Source organism: Trematomus bernacchii, unplaced genomic scaffold, assembly GCF_902827165.1.
Source record: "Trematomus bernacchii unplaced genomic scaffold, fTreBer1.1, whole genome shotgun sequence".
NCBI lineage: Eukaryota > Metazoa > Chordata > Actinopteri > Perciformes > Nototheniidae > Trematomus > Trematomus bernacchii.
In genome coordinates, this window is record NW_022987569.1 from 705,143 (window position 1) to 727,348 (window position 22,206).

The window sequence follows — 22,206 nt, forward strand, 5'->3', positions numbered from 1 at the left end:
GGAGGTCAGTGAGGTAGGGGGGGGGCCAGGTGGTGGAGGGCTTTGTAGGTGAGTACCAGGAGTTTGTGTTGGATGCGGTGTGAAACGGGGAGCCAGTGAAGTTCTTTGAGGACCGGGGTGATATGATGCCATGATTTGGTGTGGGTGAGGAGTCTGGCGGCTGCGTTCTGGACACACTGAAGTCTATTGAAGGATGTAGTGCTGATGCCGTAGAGGAGTGCGTTGCAATAGTCCAGGCGGGAGGAGATGAAGGCGTGAATGAGTCGCTCAGCTGCAGGGCGGGTGAGAGAGGGACGGAGTTTGGCGATATTGCGGAGGTGGAAAAATGAGGTTTTTACAACTTGGCGGATGTGGGGCTCGAGGGAGAGGGTGGGGTCAAATATCACGCCAAGGTTGCGTGCCTGGGTGGAGGGGGAAACAGGGGTGCCATCGATGGTGAGTGTCAGGTTGGGGGTTTTGCTGAGGGTGGATTTGGAGCCGATGAGGAGGAGTTATAGGGATCTGCAGATAAATATTTAGTCTTCTCAAGCACCCACTACCAAATATCTCGCCTGATTGTTGGCTGAATTCACTGAATTTTACTCAGGTGTAACTAAAGTCTGATTTAAGGGTTGTTTATATTTCACATCATTAATCCAAATCTGTAAAGTAACTAAGATAGATGTAGTGGAGTAAAAATACCAGGTTAACCTTAAAGAAAGCCCTCAGGATTATAAAAGACCCCCATCACCCCAGCCTCAAACTTCTGTCTGCTGCCGTCTGGCAGGCGGTACCGCAGCATCCGGACTAAAACCACCAGACTCAGGGACAGTTTCATCCCACAGGCCATAAGACTATTAAACACCTGAATTTAGAAACAATATCCATAACATTCATCTGGCTGCTACTTAGAAATTATTTATCTAATATATCATATTCCAATCACTTGTATATAGACTCGTATTGCACTATTTCACTTTTTACTATTTTTTTTTTTGTATTTACTTGCACTATTTGTTCTGTGTAGCCTATCTGTTTTATTGTGTTGCACTGTTGGAGGAGCCTGTGACCTAAGGGGGTGTAAATAATGCACCATAATACATTCTGACGAAAAATAAAAATTATTATGAATACAAATAAAATAAAATAAACCTCCTGTGAGTTACTACAAGCTATAAAGTAGATTTTAAAAACGTTTTATAGAATAAAAGCTCACTGCTGGACGTTGTAGAAATGCGTGTGTGCACCACGACAAAGGAGCCTCATTCACTTTACATTGGGGTTGTTTGCGTGGTGCAGACACGTAAATGTAGCAAAGTTCGTGACTCCACCACGCAATGCGGTGTTAAGGAGTCGTGGTGGAGTCACGCATTCTGGTGAGACCAGGTTGAATCAGAGACAGGTTCTGTGTATATCTGAGACCTATAATATATTGATGAAAAAGAGTATAATAGGGGACCTTTAAAAACAAAATCAACAAATTATTGATGATGCTTTTCCAATTACATAATATATACCTTTACGCACCAATTTGTGCTTTTGGTAAGTTACGTTGGTTTTGATGCTGAAGTAATACGAGTTTGAGTTCATACATAAGAGATTCTGCAGCTTTTACACATCTTTCACCTCTTCTTCACACCTTTCATCAATCTTAGGTAGTAGAATTTAAATTCAGGAACATTTTCTGAACTACACTTCATCGAACATGTTTGAAGATTTATTATCAACACACTTTCTCAGACTGTGCTATAAAGAGCAGGTTTGATGTGTAAAATGGCCCCATGTCCTCAGGGTTTCTTCACCACCTGTTGGAACAGAAGAAACACGTTAAAGGCGACAAACACACTTTCCTTTGTCCTGAAAGCAGATGAATGAAGGGAACCCAGCGTGTGTTTTCTTACCTTTCAACATTTGTACAGCGTGTTCAGTCTGCTGATGTCGTTCCTGCTCATCTGATTGGCCGTGCCGAACTCTACGTTGGCGTTGGGGATCGGCACCATGGTGGGCATATTGTTCCCAATGAAGGCATACTTGGAAACATTTAGAGCACAGAGGCTTCATTATTATTAGCTTGTATATATATTAAAGGGCCCATGTCATGCTTTTCCGGTTATTACCCGTCCCCTTGTGTGTTATGAAGGTTTTTATGCATGTAAACGGTGTGCAGAGTCACAAACCCTCAAAGTACACCCTGTAGCGAGTAAAACTCTAACACAGAAAATACCTCCCCAAAACGCCTCGTTGGAGATACGTCATTGTCCATTTGATTCTTCCATTTCGTTCCGGGTACGGCATGATGTCAAGCCGTACCCGGAACGAAATGGACCAATCCGCGGAGCCGTTACGTTAAGCCCCCGCTGATTGGTCCAAATTGACCAATCCACGGACTTCCTCACACACACATCTGTGTGCAGGGAGCAGGGAGCTTGATTTCTCCTCCCTGTGCAGGCTGATAACAGACAGTTGGGATCACGGCAAAATTCTCTCTGCAGACCCATTCTCACAGCGTTTATCAACCTTTTTCTTACTCAATATCAAGCCACACTTATTGTTTTTACTTCGGCTGTGAGTTTGTGTGTGCTCAGGATGAGTTTGGCTGTGTTTGGCTGTGTATCGCTAACAAGGAAACAACACCTCCACGGAGCTCAGCGCGATTCACAACGTCCCAACCAATCAGAGCACACTGTGCTAACAGGGAGGGTGGGGGCTGGAGCTATTGGAGCTACAACGAGCCGTTAAAGGCAGAGAGTGAAATTCAGTGAATACATGTAGTTTACAGAGATGCTGTATGAGAAACCAATGTGAGTTTGGAAAATTGCACCATATAAATCTATTCTAGTAGACCTCAACAATGGAATTATGATCTGTGGAAATGGCCATGACATGGGCCCTTTAAACATTTTGAAACCATTGAGACTCAAATGCTCCTAAACGAGTCGGCTCAGTCACCAAAACAAATCTGATCCATCTCATTATTATGACGACATATTTATTGTGTAAATGAGAAAAAGGCCCATCAGGCAGTGTAGGTAAATTGTATATTTTGCATTTCTTTTGAGAGCTTGGGACCTATTTTAATCCTGGTTTCACTCTTATCAATGTTAGGCATTTAAATATTATCTATCATTATTATTTGCCAACTGTTTATTAATTCTGTCGCTGTAATAACTTCATTTAGCTGCTTTATTAAGAAAAAGAATAAAAGAAGAGATGGGCTGGACTATTCAAAATGTTTTCAGCTTTTTTTTCAGAATTATATTTCAAAATGTTCTCGGAATTCTAACTTTTTCACAGAATTAGCCTTTTTTTCAGAATTTTCCTCCTAATTGGATTATTTTCTCATATTTTGATTTTTCTAAGATTTTTTTTTCTTTCTCAGAATTCGAACTTACCCGAAAATACGTAAATTCTTAATGTTCCTCACCTGTCCAGGCTACCAGTAGTCCTAGCAGGGGCGGACTGGCCATTGGGAATACCGGGAGTTTTTCCGGTGGGCCAGTACCGAAGTGGGCCGGTTGGACAATTCACTAGCCCAGTTTTGGGTGAACTGTTCCTTTGACTTATATCCAATATATGCGTATATAAATGAAGATGAATGCTTGGTAACCTGTGGTGCTGCATGACGAAGTTGTAGTCGTATGGTGTGTTCAGGTTCAGCGTGTTTATCTTGTCGAAGGCCCACAGGATTTAAAGTGACATTATTTGGTTGTGATTTCAATGTATTCCCATGGAGTTGCATCCATTATGAATGCAACTAACAGTAAGTCAATCTGTGAAGTAACTAAAGGTATTCATTAAATGTGGTAGTAAAAGTAGCAAAAAAAGGCACTTAAAGGGGACCTATCATGCAAAATGCACTTTTGTACGTCTTTTCTACATGAATATGTGTCCCCGGTGTTCCAGGGAACTCACCAAGTGTCAGAAAACACAACCCTCTCTATTTTCCTCCATACCCAAATCTCTAAAAACGGGGCTGCAACGGATCTGATAAAAACTGATCCAGATTTGAACACGTTACTGACGTCAGGACGGTGGCGCTACGGCTATTGGGCCAACTCTCCACCTATCAGGGGAATGCGGGGTTGGGCCACGGCCGGCCATTGCCGATCGAAAGCGCTGGAGACGCTGTAGTACATATGCCAGGCCTGTAAGTGGCGCTGTAGTCTGCCACAAAAGCAGCGAAGAAGACTTCCCGCGCATGGTTACCATGGTTTCCCTTCTGTTTATTCTCCGCTGTGGCTTTTTTTCTCCCTCCCCGAGGCAAGCATTTGCTCCTGCTGCTTTAATTCAATGCAATCCCTCCCCGTCGAGGCAAGCACTGTAATTCTCTCCGGTTAGTCCACCAGCAGATGACAAACACCCACCTCTCCGCCTCTTCCAAGGAACGAGGGGACCGTGCGGCAGAGTTTCAGTTTCTTTCGCCGGTCAAGATGTCCGTTAAAGTTGAAATCTTCCGGACAAAATTAGAAAAGTGCCGGTCAAAGGTCTTCTTTGTTATTTATTGAGCTTTAAAACAAATGAATAACGACTCTATATAATAATATAATAAAACACGGAGGACGGAGATCTATTTTTCTCCCCCTCTTCTGACTTGATCAGAGCACGCTCCGCTCTCCTGCAGGGGGGCGTGGTCAGCTGCAGCTCACAGAATCAGCCCCCTGCAAAAACAGGGCTGGAGAACAGCAAATAGAGCGAAATGAGGCATGGCTAAAATGCATGATCTGTTTGGTATTTTGAAAACAGAAACGTATAAATATACCTTATATAGGTATGGCCCTACAATATATCATTTAAATATAGCATGATAGGTGTCCTGTAAGTAAAGACCGATTTTCAAACTGTTCAGGGAGGAGGAAATGTTTCACCAGCTGCTCTTAAACAGGGACCATAACGGGGGGTTACGTATTGTAACTCTAGTTATATAAACACAGGCGGAGCCCTCTACTGGACTCTATGGGTACTACTCTCTATCATGCTGTGCGTGCTTTCACCTACTGAATTTACGTAAACGTAGCCGGCCAATCGGGGCGAGCCTACCTGAATGCGCGCGCAGGCCCACAGTATATAAGGCGGCTACAGCCGCCGCCCCACTATCCTATACACTCTTCAGCGAGCGGACTAGGAAAGACAGGGCCCCCAGGTAGAGGGCTCCGCCTGTGTTTATATAACTAGGGTTACAATACGTAACCCCCCGTTATATCTCACACAGGCTCGATGTATAAACGCCCTGTCGTCCAACAACATCGACCCACCACACCGTCCCTGACCGGCTTTTGGCTAACATCCACTGCATCCCCACTTCCTCCCATCCGGTTGTAACCGCGGAGAAGTCGGGGCCGCAACTTGGATAAGGCACACTCACACACGCTTACCTCGTGTAGAGTGTGCATGGAAAAAACTGTGCGGAGACTCCGTCTGGAGCCTACCGCGCACCATGTTACCCAGGTCCCTCAGGAGCACGGGAAAACATAAGTGCACCACATCCCCCACACTCACACACGCTCCGTGTAGAGTGGGCATGGACAATAGTGAGGAAGGCTCTCCCCGCCTGCCCATAGGCATAGGAGGCGGGGAGAGTCCTCCAGCCCTATATGGGGCTGATTGCGCACCATGACTCCCGAGTCCCTCAGGAGCATGGGAAAAACACAAGTGCTTTATGTCCAGGGGGGGGGGGGTCAGATACCTGCTGACCCACAGCCACCCCCCTCTCACCAGTCATGCGTTGCCTCGGCAAGCACCGACGACGAGAAGGAGCCAGCCGCTGAACAAGGCTGTTGATACAGCCACAGCCCGTGTAGAATGTGCACGGACCCCAGTGGGGAGGGCTCTCCCCGCCCGTCCATAGGCATGTGTAATGCACCTGCATAGCCATCCTGTTAGGCGCTTCTTTGAGAGGGCTTTTCCAGCCACACCATCCCCAAAGCACACAAACAGTTGTTCAGTGCGCCTAATGGCAGCCGTGCGCTCTACATAGCATGCTAGCACACGCACTGGGCAGAGGAGGTGCAATTTAGCCTCCCTGGCCCCAATATGGGGTGGAAGATTAAAGCCACCTAACTGAATAGCCCTTGATCTGAATGAAGTTCTGATACTCTTAGGAGTAAAGGAGGGGTTCGGCCTGAGTGTCGGCCTGAGTGTCGCCCCGCTACGGTCACCCCGGATCAAAAGACAACTTGGGTGTACCGACAGAGCGGTCAGCTCGGACACTCTTTTAGCCGAAGTCAAGGCAAGTAGCAATGCTGTCTTCCATGACAGTGCTTTCAGGGAGGAAAGCTCCAGAGGCTCAAATGGTTCTGTGACCAGAGCCTCGAGCACCAACGGCAGGTCCCACTGCGGGGCGGAGGCGTGCACTACTGGGCGCTGCCTCCTGACCCCCTGCAAAAACCGCGCCATAAGCGGCTGACTGAAGGCTGACCTGCCTCCAAATCCCTCATGGCAGGACGAAATGGCTGCTGCATACACCTTAATTGTGGAATGAGCCAGCCCCCTGTCCACCAGTATCTGTAAGTAGGTAAGAATAGAGCCCAGCGTGCACGACGGAGGCTCTAGACTCCTTCCTTCACACCATCGCCGGAATCCCGCCCACTTTGGCCTGTAACAAGCTGTGGTGGATTCTGCTCTTGCTGCTTGGATAGTCTGAATAACGTTATCAGACAGCCCCACCTGTCTCAGCCTGTCCGTCTCAGGAGCCAAGCCTGGAGAGGTTGGCCCAGAGTGGGTAACGCCCCTATTGCACCTGCTTCCTGAGACAGCGCTCCCAGACCTGAGGAATCGCCCAGGGCTGGCCCACCATCATCTGTGTTACCCCCGCGTTACCACGGCGCCAGGCGGCGATCTGGGGCCACCAGGATGATTGACAGCTGTTCCCGCCTCACCCTCTCCAGGAGGGAGGGGATAAGGTGCAGCGGTGGAAAGGCGTATAGCAGCTTTCTTGGCCATGGCTCGTGTGCAAATGTGTCGACCCCCAACAGCGGGTTGTCCCACCGAGCCAGGGAGAACCACAGGGCACAGTGGCTGTTGCGCCGATTGGCGAACAGGTCCACCTCTGCTCTACCGAACTGAGTCCAGACCTGCTTCACCACCTCCGGGTGAAGCCTCCACTCGTCTGGCAGGGGTCCGCCTCTTGACATGAGGTCGGCCCCCCTGTTCTCCCGTCCCGGGATGTGCAGGGCCCTTAGAGACAACACAATCTGTGAAACCCACAGCCACAGGTTCTCTGCTGCGGTCAACCAGGCTATTGAGCGGACTCCGCCCTGCCTGTTGATGTACGCCACTGTGGTGCGGTTGTCGCTCCTTACTAGCACATGTTTGCCCTGTATTAAGGGTTTGCAGTGCTGTAGGACCAACATCACTGCTTGCAGCTCCAGGAGGTTGCTGTGCCGCCAGAGGCCAGCAACCACCCACAGCTCTCTCTAGACACGTCCCCCCCATCCTGTCACTTTCTTTTTCTTTGAAGCGTCTGTGAAGACTGTGATATAGGAGGTTACCTGCCCCAGTGGAGCTCCCCTCCGCAGATTCTCTGGAGACCCCCAGAATTGGAGGTTGCTCTCTACTGAGGGGGGGATGGCCACCAGACGTCGTTTGTGTCTTAAGATCTAAACGAAGGCCGGTAAACCACATCTGCATGCGACGTGCATGCAGCAGTCCGAGTGGCACTACGGAGTGAGCAGCCGTCATGAGACCCAAAGTCTGCATGATGATCAAAGCTGTCACCGTCGCCCCCTGACGCAGCCTGCAGACTGCCCGCAGCAGGGATGCCTGTCTGCTTTCTGTCAGGGTGACACGTAGTCTGCCTGCATCGAGCATCACCCCCAGATATTCTACCTGCTGGTGAGGTATGGGGGAGCTCTTCTTCCAATTGACCGCAACTTATTTTTCAACCCAACTTGGTTAGGTGTAGGATCAATTGGGCTGTGTGCAGTATTGCCCATTCCCTGGACCTGGCCATAACTATGAGGTCGTCCCTCATGCCATGGTCCCGCAGCGGTTGCAGTGTCGTGGCTGAACGTGCGTGGGGATAGGGAGTAGCCGAACGGCAGTCTGTTGTACTCGTAGGCTACCCCCTGGAAGGCAAAACGCAAATACTTTCTGTGCTCTTGGAGCAATTTCGCCATGAAAGTAAGCGTTCTTCAGGTCGATGGTTGTGAACCAATCGCCTGGCTGCACCAGTCTCAGTAACTGTTTCATAGTTAACATATGGAACTTCTTGCATGCAATGTGCTGGTTCAGGCATTGAAGATCCAGAATGGGCCTGAATTCTCCTGTCTTCTTGGGAACCAGGAAGTACAGGGAATAATGCCCCTTCTCTCTGACTTGAGAGTGCACATGCTGAGAGGAAACCTCCTCCTGGGATGACAGATGTGCCTCTCTCCTGCCTCTGAACGGAGGAGGGATGCTGTAAAACTGGAGTGAATAACCCAGTCTCAGTGTCCTGTCCATGCGCTCTGTTAATACACCACTGATTTTCCATTCCCCATAACATTGTGTTAGGGGATGTGCAATCAGCTGCGGAGCCGCAGCTATGAAGCTGTGGTACTCTCTGGTGGCCCACTCCGCCGTCAAACCCTCCATAAAAGGAAGTTTGACCCATGGGGGGCTGACACAGAAAGGGCCGTTTTTCTATAATGTAGTTTCCACTCAGAGAAAAAAACGGCCGATTTTTAACTGAGGTCCCTGAACGCACCACGGCATGCTCCCGTGAGAGCGCACGCTCCACCATAATGCTGTTTTCTCTTAGAGAGAAATAAGCATTAATCTGAGCTTCTTCTGTCCATGAACGCACCGCGGCCCGCTCTCGGGGGGGGGGGCCGCGCGTCGTCATAATGCCGTCTCTTGAAATGGACATTATGGGGAAATGTGGAAAATGTGGAATGTGGAGAGAGATGACTCTTACTCTGGGATAAATGCAATCGTTTCTACTGAATGCATTTTACACACACATATCACTCTAGAACTAGAGTTACACTACGTAACCCACTGTTCTTCTGCGGAGGTCCCTGAACGCACCGCGGCCACTCTCACTGGGGGGGGGGCGCGCGTCTTCATAATGCCGTCTCCTTGAAACGGACATTATGGGGAAATGTGGAATGTGGAGAGAGATGACTCTTACTCTGGGATAAATGCAATCGTTTTTACTGAATGCATTTTACACACACATATCACTTTAGAACTAGAGTTACACTACGTAACGCACTGTTCTTCTGCGGAGGTCCCTGAACGCACCGCGGCCACTCTCACGGGGGCCGCGCCTCATAATGGGTGTCCAATTAACACCGTGTGAAAACGGCCTTGCCGATCTCAACGAGACATTATGGGAAAATGTGGAATTGTGGAGAGATATGACTCTTACTCTGGGATAAATGCAATCGTTTTTACTAAATGCATTTTTCACACACACATCACTCTCTTGAACCCGCACAGTGCTTTGACAGCACTACGGTTTATTCCACTCACGTGCACGCGCCCACCTGCTGGCTCCTATACTGGAGTTTACAGAGGGAGCGGGGAGTGTGGGACAGTGTTCTTTCCTCTGGGGATGAGCAAGAAATAGCCTACTCCTCACCCACGTGACCAAGGAGATCGATCCAAGGAGATCGATCCAAAGAGCCCTTCCGTAAACACGGGGGCTCCCAGGAGATCAACACGGTCCTTTTTGAAAAGTGCCATGCGGCGTGATCCCTCACCGGGATATCACACGGCAGACAACGGCGGCGGCCACGATCAAGCTACAAATAATCGCTCTGATCTGGTGAGGTGGGGGCATCTCCAGCAATGAGCGAGATGCCCAACACACCCGTGTTTATCTGCAGTCGCCCTGTCACGCGGTAGCGTGGCAGAGCTCTTTTCAGCTCCCTGCCCAGCCTGCTGCCCGCTGGGAGCAGCTGCGCTCCGCCGCCATGGTCATCACCTAGGGCGGTGGACCTCCATGGACCGAACCCGGAAGTGCCCGACAACGGCAAACGGAGCCATCCGCCCCGCTGGAATGGCGAACGTGAATGGCACCGCCTCGGCCATATCCTGGTCCCCCAAACACTCTAACAGAGGTGGTGGAGATCGGTGCCCGCGATCAAACCAAGGCAGGTGGGGCATGGCCGAGATTCCAGTAATGGTGAGTCCATTTTTCGTTTCTTCTAATCTTCTAAACTTCGTACGTTTAACTCTTCGGTTGTCAGCTCGTCTGAAGAGAAAAAGGATAGTGGGGCGGCGGCTGTAGCCGCCTTATATACTGTGGGCCTGCGCGCGCATTCAGGTAGGCTCGCCCCGATTGGCCGGCTACGTTTACGTAAATTCAGTAGGTGAAAGCACGCACAGCATGATAGAGAGTAGTACCCATAGAGTCCAGTAGAGGGCGGAGCCTGTGTGAGATATAACACAGTGTTGTGAAATATAGCTATACATCTCCAGATGTGTAAAGAGATGTCCTTTATGTATTGAGAACATATTCCTACTTATGCTCAATACACTATTTGAAAAGCCTCTTGGATCAGCTGTAAAATGCATCATCAACAAAGTTAAATAACAAGCCTCAATAGTTCTTCCTCCACTCCCTCTTGGCAAACTGCCACTGACAGGTTGAACCACACTGTAAGAGAAGAGTTTCCATTTCCCAGAAATCAAAGTTGAAGTTTGTCTGAGCGACAGCAGAGCAGCAGCCGAGACAAGTCTCTGTTTCTCTGAAGAAACACTCAACTGAATCCAGCAGCTTCTTCTCAACAACACAGCAGGACTCTGCAAACACTGGTGAGTACACTACAGACACATCACTAACTAAATATTTAGTCAAAGTTGGATTAAAATCAGAATCTGACTGTATTACATCCATTTTACCATATAAAAAATATTATACTGTATAAATGTGTCAGTTAAGATAAAAACCTCAACTTTTACATTAGCAACAGCCAACAATATAACTACAATGTAAACTCTGGTTAAGTTAGGTTAGAGAGCATACAGTCAAAGCTAGCATTAGCTTATACTTATTTTCATATTTCCTGTATTTGAAAACATCTTTATAATTGACTCTATTAAAGGTGGGGTAGGTAAGTTTGAGAAACCGGCTCGAGATACACTTTTTGTTATATTCCATGGAATGCTCTTAACATCCCGATAGCAATGAATATCTTAAGTGCTTTGACAAAAAATCCATAAAAAAATGTCATCTGTGGAAGCCGTAATACTGTAAAAAGTACGACCAATCATTTTAGCTGGCCGGCTAAAATAACTGGATGGCCTACCTGCCTGTCAGCCTTCCATCGGGGCACAAACTTATCTCGTGCCCTCATTGGTCATGTGCGCGTTCGTGTGTGTTGGAGGAGGGGTTCTGTAAGGAAGTGGCAGATTTTCTCCGGTTGTGTATTTTCAAATTCTAGCAATCTCGAGCCGGTTTCTCAAACTTACCTACCCCACCTTTAAACAAAGTAGAATCTAAATAGTAGATTTGTTCTGGACTCTCCAAAGCAAGGGATCTGGTGTTGTGTTACAAGATTTGCTTATAAAAAGGCATGACAATTACATATGTCATCTTATATAATTTGTACACACTGTGGTAAGTAGCCTTGAACTTTGAACCTGTTTCTGTGGTAACTGCTGTCTGCCTTTTGAAGCTGATAACGTTTACTGTTTTCTAGATTAGATTAGATTAGATTACTTTATTGTCATTACAAAATGCAAGCACAGTGTAATGAAATTAAGGAGGGTCTAACCAGAGTGCAAAACAGTCAGTTATATACACAATTATCAGAAGTATGTATAAAAATAAAGGTAAATAGATGGGAAATGTATAAATAAGAATAAATACACAGATAATAATAAATACAGTGAATACAGTACTGTATCAAAAACAGTAATGTACAAGGATAATTGCGCTTCAGCACAGCACACGACAACAACAACTAGCATTAACTTCAGTGATGCTCAGCAGGAGGTTTCCCTTCTCTGTTCAACAACGGCAAAATCCCCCAACAGTATTAGAGCTTACACATTGTGTTTCTTAGAGTTCAAACTGAATGCTGCTATGATTTTCCAGATTTATTTGTAATATTAACCTGTTCCACTCTGAGCCTGTTTTTCAGGTCTCAGGCTCGAAAATGACATTCCCAGAACAAATGACCATATCTTCCCTTCTAAAAGGGTTAAATTAATAATCTTTTCTCAAAGTAATGATAAACCTGTGAGTTGGATGTAGAAGTGTCAGAATCAATATAAATGTTTTTTATTTTAAAGAAAATTCAGATTTTACATAGTAAAAAACTGTAAATTATAGTGTCTGTCCAAAAATTATTTTTTACAGATAGTGAAAACTACCCTTGGATGATGGGTTAGTAGACTAAAAGCTTTAGGAATCCAAAGTACAACATATAATAAGTACCCTGTATCAAGATTGATGCAAAACAAGTGAAATTTGACCTTTTTAGAGAGATTTAGCCAAAAACTGGGCCATCTGGGGTCATTTGGGTGGATTTGACCTATCTCTGGCCCCCCTTGCTCGATCTGGTTGGTTGACATACCCTTGTGACCGTTAGAGCCAATAGAATCGAAGGAGGAGACTCACATAGACACACATTGTAAAGAAAAAATGTTGCCGCTTCGCGTGTGGAAAGCGAAACTAAACTGGAGGAATGTCTCCTTCTGGAGTTTGGAAACTAAAACGCAGTTGTATTGCTTATGGATTATCAGAAATAATTTCAAAGAAGGCACAGACACATAGGATGAACCTATGGATTAACTGCAGCATCGTTTTTTTATCGTTTTAATGCCATTGAAGACCACTTTTGACCAAGGTAAGCCATATTTACATGTTTAGCTTCTTGGCTCCACATGTGATGATGTACGCTTTCGTTGATAGCGTCGCGAATGTTTATCACTGAGTGTTGAGGTGGGCACCGTTAGATTCAGTGTCTCCAGGACACCAAAAAATAGTGTTTGGTTGTGCATCTAGGATAAGTAATAAGGGAGTTCTGAGTGAGTTTATGTGCCTTTGTCGGTCCCGTTTTTTCGATCGAGGCTAATTCAGAGGCTGAGTGCTAGCATTGTGGGTTTTTTTTGAAAAAAAAAATTAAAAAGATCAGTTAGCTGAGTTTCTTCCCGTTACATGGATATAACACATTCATAGTTTTATTCAATATTAAGATTCCTTAGACGTTGTTTCCTGCAAATGACGCGTTTATCCGCCCGGTACCGGGGGGAAGGCGTGAAACAGGTTAACAAACAGAGATCATCTATTTGACTTATAGCAAACAGGTACAAGAGATTAAATCATATATACATTACAGTTTTTGTTTTTTTCACACATTTTGTCCCCAGAGAGACATGTCTGCTGCCAGCTGTCTGCTGACTGAAGATCAGTTTCTGTGCTCCATCTGTCTGGATGTGTTCACTGATCCAGTCGCCATACCATGTGGACACAACTTCTGTAAAGCCTGCATCTCTGAACACTGGGATACTAAAGTCCCCTATCAGTGTCCCAACTGTAAAAAGGTTTTCAACATAAAGCCTGAGCTGCTGGTCAACACTTTCATCTCTGAGATGGCTGCTCAGTTCAGACAGTCAGCTCAACAGAAAGCCAGCAGCAGCAGCTCAGAGCAACAAGTTGTCAAACCAGGAGAAGTTCCCTGTGACGTCTGCACTGGAACCAGACTGAAGGCCCTGAAGTCCTGCCTGGTGTGTCTGGCCTCCTACTGTGAGACTCACCTGGAGCCTCACCTGAAAATGTCAGGTCTGAAAAGACATCAGCTGATCGACCCTGTGGAGAACCTGGAAAGCAGGATGTGTGTGAAGCACGATAAACTGCTGGAGCTGTTCTGTAAGACCGACCAGGTGTGTGTCTGCATGCTCTGCACTGTTTTAGACCACAAGACACATGATGTTGTTCCTCTGAAAGAAGGATATGAAGGAAAGAAGGCAGAGCTGGGGAAGACAGAGGCTGAAATTCAGCAGATGATCAAGAAGAGACGACTGAAGATTCAGGAGATGAATCGCTCGGTGGAGCTCAGTAAGGAAGGAGCAGACAGAGAGATAGCAGATGGTGTTCAGGTCTTCACCGCTCTGAAGGAGTCTGTTGAGAGAAGCCAGGCCGAGCTCATCGACACGATCACAGAGAAGCAGAGAGAGACAGAGGAACAGGCTGAAGGCTTCATCAAAGAGCTGGAACAGGAAATCTCTGAGCTGAAGAAGAGAAGCTCTGAGGTGGAGCAGCTCTCACGCTCTGAAGACCAGCTCCACCTCCTCCAAAGCTTCACGTCCCTGAACGCTGCTCCACCCACCAAGAACTGGACAGAAGTCAGGGTCCGTCCACCTTCATATGAGGGGACTGTGAGGAGAGCTGTGACTCAGCTGGAGGAGACGCTCAGTAAACAGATGAAGAAGCTGCTTGAGGTCGAGCTGAAGAGGGTCCAGCAGTATGAGGTGGAGGTGAATCTTGATCCTAATACAGCACATCCTGAACTCATCCTGTCTGATGATGGAAAACAAGTTAAACATGTTGATGTGAAGAAGAATCTCCCAAACAATCCAAAGAGATTTGACAAGTGTCCTTGTGTCTTAGCAAAGCAGAGTTTCTCTTCAGGAAGATTTTATTACGATGTTCAGGTTAAAGGGAAGACTGAGTGGGATTTAGGAGTGGCCAGAGAGTCGATCAACAGGAAGGGAGACATCACACTGTCTCCTCAGAAAGGTTACTGGACGATAGTGTTGAGGAATGAAAATGAGTACAAAGCTCTTGCTGGTCCTTCAGTCAGTCTCTCTCTGAAGTCTCAGCCTCAGAAGGTGGGGGTGTTTGTGGATTATGAGGAGGGTGTGGTCTCCTTTTATGATGTTGATGCTGCAGCTCTGATCTACTCCTTCACTGGCTGCTGCTTCAAAGAGAAACTTTACCCATACTTTTGTCCCGGTGTTAATCATGGTGGAAAAAACTCTGCCCCTCTGATCATCTCTCCTGTCAATCACACCGAGTAAAACAAACATTTGATTTTCTACAGAAAGATTCACTCTCACTAAATGTAATACATGTATTCAACTGGGGAAGTACATTGTGCACATTGTTAATTTTTCAGAATCTGATCACATATGGTTCACCTTGATGAGACGCATAAAAACACATAAAATACTGATGAGTATGTTCTAATGTACTCTAGTTTATTCTACGGATTGCACTACCTGCCGTCATGACTTGAAGTGATCAGAAAACTATTTACTCAGAAATAAACTTTTGCCACTTCTTTATATGTCAGGGGGACAAGAAAATAATTTATTGTCTCAGAATTGTGTGTTCAAAAAGTGGTTCATACTTGCAGACATTACTAGTGGAAGTAATGCACTCCTTTTTCATTAGTAAAATACTGTATATATATATTTTTTATAATTTTCAATTGAGGGGAAAATGATGGGTCTCTCTGGTGTGTTTTAAAGGGGAAGTTCAGGATTGATTATTGAATTATAGTATATTGGTACAAAATGTATTGACAGTTACTTGGAGAATACAATATCTGATCATTAAACATTAGGCTGCAGTGGTTTAACAAACCAGGGAAATTAAAATGTTACATCTCAGCTGTCTGTTGTGTTATGTTAATTGTATTTCGTCCACCTCTCTGCACACTGCTTGTAAAGTTTGAACAAAGCCTCAATGGATTAAAAAAAAAGGAACAAAGAATGTTATTTTTTGTGTTTTTTTAAATGTACTTACTGAAGTTAATTTTCACTAGTTCTCAACTTAGGGAAAGTATCTTTAAAAAAATGTTCTTAACTATTTCCATTTCTACTTAACTACTTTTGTCTGATAGATTTGGTTCTTCTGAAGCTTTATAAACTATTTAAAACCCTCTTGGATCAGCTGATCATAGATATTAAGATTGCTGTATGTTTGTTAGAAATAAGGCCATCAACTGGTTAGCTTAGCTTAGCATAAAGACTGGAAACAGGGGAAGACAAAGCCAGCCTGTCCAAAGGTAACAAAATCCACCTATCAGCAGCTCTGAATCCAGTTTGTTTAATCCATACCAAATCAGAGGAGTAAAAACATCAATAAGACGTTTAACAGGGGATTATGGGTCGGGCTATTTCTTGGCTGGGACCAAAACAAGTTGCCAAATTGTTTTTACATTTCAGTTTTCGTACAGAGATATATTAAGTACACTTAAATGTGTATTTTGTCACTCACTATTTCCCCCCTTCTCCTAGTATATATGCTAAACTAAGCTAATCTAAGTGTCTGATGGCTGCAGCCTGTGTCAGTGAGAGCGGTCTGACTGGTTGGACTGCTTCTAATGATTATGATCTCATTCTTCACCTTGAACACACTCCAGCACTGCCTGTACAGGTGAGACTAACTCACTGCAAACGTCCCGTCTGACTGGGAGATAAATAAAGGTTTTTTTAAATATCAAAATTGCATTAAATTACTTGTAAAGTCTATTTTATTAATGCCCTGTTTAGAAGATGGAGCTTATCATTTGAAATGTCATTATTTTTAAAGAGGTGGATGGTGAATAATATTACAATTAAAAATGTTTCACTCACATCATGACTTTGTTTTTATTACAGTACACGTTTTCTGAAATGTTATCTTTAAATATACAAACGCATACAGAAACAGCATAGAAATGTGTACACTGGTTAAAACCAGGATCAAATTCTTGTTTTATTGTCGACTTATATGAGTCAAAGGTTTTTACAGAGGGGAGTTTTGATATGGGTTTGTACCACTACATAAATCCAGAAAAACTGTCAGCAGCCTTTAAGAAAAATCTATTCTCCACATGTTTTTTAGGGAAACAGATGTTATAATCCTTAACGCAATCATCAATAATCAGTCTATACATCTGGCTATTGATGATATATGAACAAACCACTCAGAGTACAGATGGGAGTGAAACTCATTTTGATAACAGTTTTTAAAAAGGCCTTGTAAATTGTGAATTTACATTTTGCAGTACACAGGTAATTAAGTTAAACAAAATAGTAACTAATTCATATGACCACTTTTTGTATAAACCAAAACTGACATGGATAAGTATGGAGGCCGACAGGGGCCAACACACTTATTATTAACACGCTGCAGTTTCAAAAACGATGCAAATATAAAAACACAAATCTGCCAAAACACATGCAAAGAAGAATCATCTTTACCATCTTGACAACACATGCAACGTTTACTAAAAGTGCTGCATTAATGAAACGCTGCACAAAGCTCAACGAAGACCAGGGGACAATAAGAGTTAGTCTGTCTCAGAACTGCATCTTTCTGCCGCTGCTTTTAATTGATATATTCAGATCTTAAACTGCACTGAAACTTTTATTCATGTATTTTTTCTTTTAATATTTATTTTATTATCTTTGCTTTTTAATGACTGTTTTTAAATGCCATTTTCTTAATGTTTTTCATTTTTGTAAAGCACTTTGAATTGCCTTGTGTTGAAAGCTGCTATATAAATAAACTTGCATTGCCTTGCCTTGCCTTGCCTTGCCTTGCCTTGCCTTGCCTTGCCTTGCCTTGCCTTGCCTTGCCTTGCCTTGCCTTGCCTTCATGATATCCTCCACAACAGCTATATAAACACTACAAAACTGATTTTGACAATTTTTGCTAAGTCTGAAGGTCTTAAAGGCGACAAACACACTTTCCTTTGCCCTGAAAACAGATGAATTAAGGGAACCCAGCGTGTGTTTTCTTACCTTTCAACATTTGTACAGCGTGTTCAGTCTGCTGATGTTGTTCCTGCTCATCTGATTGTCCGTGCCGAACTCTACGTTGGCGTTGGGGATCGGCACCATGGTGGGCATATTGTTCCCACTGAAGGCATACCTGGTAACATTAAGAGCACAGAGGCTTCATTATTATTAGCTTGTATATATATTAAACATTTAGAAACCATTGAGACTCAAATGCTCCTTAAAGAGTCGGTTCTGTCACCAAAACAAATCAGATCTATCTCAATATTATGAAGACATATTTTATTGTGCAAATTAGAAAAAAACGCAGATAAGGCAGTGTAGGTAATTGTATATTTTGAAAGCTTGGAACCTATTTTAATCCTGGTATCACTCTTATGAATGTTATGCATTTAAATATTATCTATCATTATTATTTGCCAAATGTTTATTCATTCTGTTGCTGTAATAACTTAAAGGGGACCTATCATGCAAAATGCACTTTTGTACGTCTTTTATACATGAATATGTGTCCCCGGTGTGTCAGGGAACTCACCAAGTGTCAGAAAACACAACCCTCTCTCTTTTCCTCCATACCCAAATCTCTAAAACGGATCTGATACAGACTGATACAGATTTGAAATTGCTCTGAAGTCAGAAACGGGGTCCTCCGCCTATATGGGCAACTCTCACTTATCAGGGGAATGAGAGGTTGCGTGGCATGGTAACAGCATGGTAACAGCATGGTAACAGCATGGTAACAGCATGGTAACAGCATGGTAACATGACGCTCGTGCCTCGCCCCCCTCCTTTGCAGGGGGGCCTGGTCAGCTGCAGCTCATTTGCCACAGAATCAGCCCTTGTGAAGACAGGGCTGGAATAGAGCAAATAGAGCAAAATGAGGCATGGCTAAAATGCATGATCTGTTTGGTATTTTGAAAAAAAAACTTCACTGACATGTTTTATATAGGTATGGCCCTACAATATATTATTCAAATATAGCATGATAGGTCCACTTTAATTTAGCTGCTTTATTAAGAAAAATAATACGAGAAGAGATGGGCTGGACTATTCAAAATGTGTTCAGCTTGTTTTTCAGAAATATATTTTTTCTCAGAATTACAACAATTTCAAATTTTTCTCAGAATTCTAACTTTTTCACAGAATTTGACTTTTTTTTCATAATACAGGTTACGCTAACGTCAGCTGTCAAAAGCTAGGTAACGCCAGAGCCCTATAGTAGAACTACTATTATACTACTACTACTACTACTATAGTAGACTACTATAGGGCTCTGGGTAACGCTATGTACTGTTTCTGGTGTTAATTCTTTAAAACATTAGCCATTTTACTCAAAAATACTATCGTTTAATAGCCTTATAGCCTAGCCAACTAAAGGTTGTCTTGTTGTTAGCCACACTGCATAATCGTATCAGCTTTTGTAAAGCAATGTTGCCATAGATGTTTTAACGTGAGTATAGATCTAACGCTGTTGCTCTGTTTTTCTTCATTCAGTGTCCAATAAAGACAGGCTGACAGGGCAGGTCAGCGTGAGAGCCTTGTGCTACAGGTCAATGAGGAAGAGCGAGACAGCACACAGTTTGAGTGTAGGCAGGCAGCATTGACACTGTGTTCCCCCCTGTTTATTGAGTTTCAGTTCAGTTAAGCATTAGTTTACCTTAAGGGAATCTCAACAGTGTCCTACTTCTCCCTGCTTTATCACAGCTGATTGGTCAGATATTATTACATTGATTATGGATGTGTAAGTTTGGGGGTTCAAATATATAGTCAAAACTGCTTTAATACAATTTTCAAGGCATCTTAGTTTCCAAAGAAGGTTCATTGTGGTATTGTACACTGTAAAAAAAGATCGTAATTTTACAGGAAATAACTGTACATTTTTATAGTTATTATCATGTTTTTTTAAATAACTTGCAAAATCCTGTAAAATGACAGATATTAACTATAAATTAACAACCCAAAACATTATTTTAAGTATTTTGACAATAACAACAAATAACGATTATTTCATTTTTTTTTACAGTAAATTTACTATATAATATTTACAGTATTTTTGCACTTTCAGAAAATACATGCAGATGTACGTAAAATAAAAAGTATTATCTGTAATTAAATATGTAACTCGTAATATAAAAGTGTATTACTATTATAAGACTTTAAGATATTTCTTTGTTATTTTAAGGTAAACATAAAACTGTAAAAAAAAAGCGTCAAACAAAAAAAATGTAAAGTAAAACATTTTTACATAAATTATTTTCTCAATATTCGATTGAATCCACCACAAACACAAAATATCCAATGTTGAAACAAAAGTAAATAAATATGTTTTCATTAAATTCCTAACTTACTATATTGTAAACATCTACAGTTGACAATATCATTAAAAAAAATAAAAATCTTAGAAAGTGGAGAAATCTCTGCAGGGAGGACCCAGGTTTAAAACACACACTGTTATTTACTCAACAATAAGTCACAGTTATCCTTGTTTTATTTATGTGTTCTGTTGCTGTGTTTTTTTTCCCATTGGTCAATATACAGTAATAAGCCTTAGTCTTACATGCAGTATAATGTGCATGGTTTTCGGATTCTGGCCGACAGCCAGAGCTACGGCACTTGAATTGGAATTCAGCCATAACACGGCAGACAAGTCAGGCATGTTTGGAATGAGTCCACAACACTCCTGATTGGTTAATATAAACGTCATCGAAGAAACCTGCCAATGAGAACTGCCCGCGCCTGTTGTTCACATTTGAAACATTCACGTCAGTTAGAGCGGGTCTCCTCCTGCGGACGGAGCTACAGCTGTCTGCCCCTTTCACACCGGTGTTCCGGATTAACTGGTTCCCCGATCAACTGGGGCACAGATGTGAGGGGCGTGGCCTTCGACTGAAATACACATTTCGATCGCTTCTTCTGTCGTTTACATAAATGTTTTGGTATATTTGGCTCGGTAGGAAGACTTTGATGCACATTCAGTACCAGTGTGTGAGGTTGTGGTTACGATGGCGATATCCGGACGCGAACAGCGAGGACTACAAAAAAAGAAACGAGTTGACTGGGGATGTCTGTTCAAAACATTGCGAGCTCCAATAAATCATTTAAACCAGCTATTGTTGCCAGAGTTATTACTGATTATCGTTCTTAATGTGATACCAAGTCCATCTGAGACCTGTGTACACCTTCAGATAGCCTCCAAGTGAAGCGTAGGTTGTTTACTCACAGTTTGAAAGCAGCGTGCTGGAGAACACTTCATCTGTGTTAAACTGTGACCCGCTCAGGTAAACGGCGATCCGCCCAGGGAACTGGGACCCGCCCATGTTAAACTGTTATCCGTGTGTTAAGACTTCTGTGGCTATCTACCAGCGATCATGTTTAATATGAAAGACTACACACACATTTATCCCTTATAAAAACAGTATTCTGCAGCCCCCATCCAGATAAGATGTGACTGTTAACTCGTTTTACAAAGATAGCAGCAGAAATGTCATTGCTGCATGTGCAGGGATACTTAGACTTTAAAATGCTGATGGGTCATTAATGTTGGTCTCGGCAAACAATAGTAGGAGTCCTCTATTCAAACGTAATATTCAGTGTGTAGCGACATGAAAATAACTAAAAAGTTCATGCTGGACTCAAACCCGAATCCCAATAGCAAAAATCACTCCGGCCCTACGCTTTACTAGTGCGCCACAGATCTACTCAAAGTGTTACACCACTAGACTTTAATATATTGCATTATAACCTTGTTAAAAAGTTCCAGAAAGATGCAACCCGACCATCATTTATTATGTGAGCGAATGTATCTACACTTATAATATACATATTATAGTAGGCATTTGCTTAGAAATAGTATAGGCTACTGACTGAGGTCTGTATCAAGCCTCATTAAGACCCACCGAGATCAGATATCCTAGTTTATCAGCCTGCGAGCCCACATTATGTTGTGATAACTTTTAATTGTACATATAAATGTGTTCTAGTGCACACATAAAGTTCCAATATGCAAATCAGGCCATGTGTGTTGTTACATTTGCCATGCAACATTATGCTATAATATAATATTTAGCCTCACAATATACAGTAGACATTTTTAAACACAAACTTTTTAAATAGGCCTCCCATTTCCTGTTGCTATGTCTGCTAATGCAGAAGCTGATAGGATGTAAACCTGGATCAAAGCTGTTGCGCGAGAAACACTTTGGATAAAAGCGTCTGGTAAATGCAATGTCATGTAATGTAATTGACGTCAGTGTTTTCAACACAATGATTTAGTTTATGATTCTCCAGAAGGTATCGTGTTGGGTCCGTGGCTCACTCATAACGCGTAGGGATGGAGTGATTTTTGCTATTGGAATTCGGGTTTGAGTCCAGCATGAACATTTTTGTTATTTTCATGTCGCTACACAGTACACACTGAATATTACGTTTGAATAGAGGACTCCTACTATTGTTTGCCGAGACCAACATTAATGACCCATCAGCATTTTAAAGTCTTAAGTATCCCTGCACATGCAGCAATGACATTTCTGCTGCTATCTTTGTAAAACGAGTTAACAGTCACAT

The 22,206-nt window shown here is 43.5% G+C and overlaps 1 protein-coding gene and 1 long non-coding RNA gene across 2 annotated transcripts; one reads left to right on the forward strand and one right to left on the reverse strand.

Moving 5' to 3' along the window:
* Positions 1–1,683: 1,683 nt before the first annotated feature.
* On the reverse strand, positions 1,684–1,989 carry LOC117479176. The gene is made up of 2 exons (XR_004555535.1): positions 1,881–1,989; positions 1,684–1,784 (listed from the first exon to the last, which is right to left on the reverse strand). It is a non-coding gene; the product is annotated as an uncharacterized LOC117479176 (long non-coding RNA).
* Positions 1,990–10,531: 8,542 nt separating this feature from the next.
* On the forward strand, positions 10,532–15,628 carry LOC117479160 (zinc finger protein RFP-like). Its single transcript, XM_034126160.1, has 2 exons — positions 10,532–10,719; positions 13,284–15,628. The coding sequence occupies exon 2, from the start codon at positions 13,288–13,290 to the stop codon at positions 14,929–14,931; it is 1,644 nt and encodes a 547-aa protein (XP_033982051.1). The 5' UTR covers positions 10,532–10,719; positions 13,284–13,287; the 3' UTR covers positions 14,932–15,628.
* The last annotated feature ends 6,578 nt before the right edge of the window (positions 15,629–22,206 follow it).

Coding starts and splice junctions, on each gene's coding strand:
- LOC117479160 (XM_034126160.1), top strand. CDS start 13,288: ATGTCTGCTGCCAGCTGTCTGCTGACTGAAGATCAGTTTCTGTGCTCC.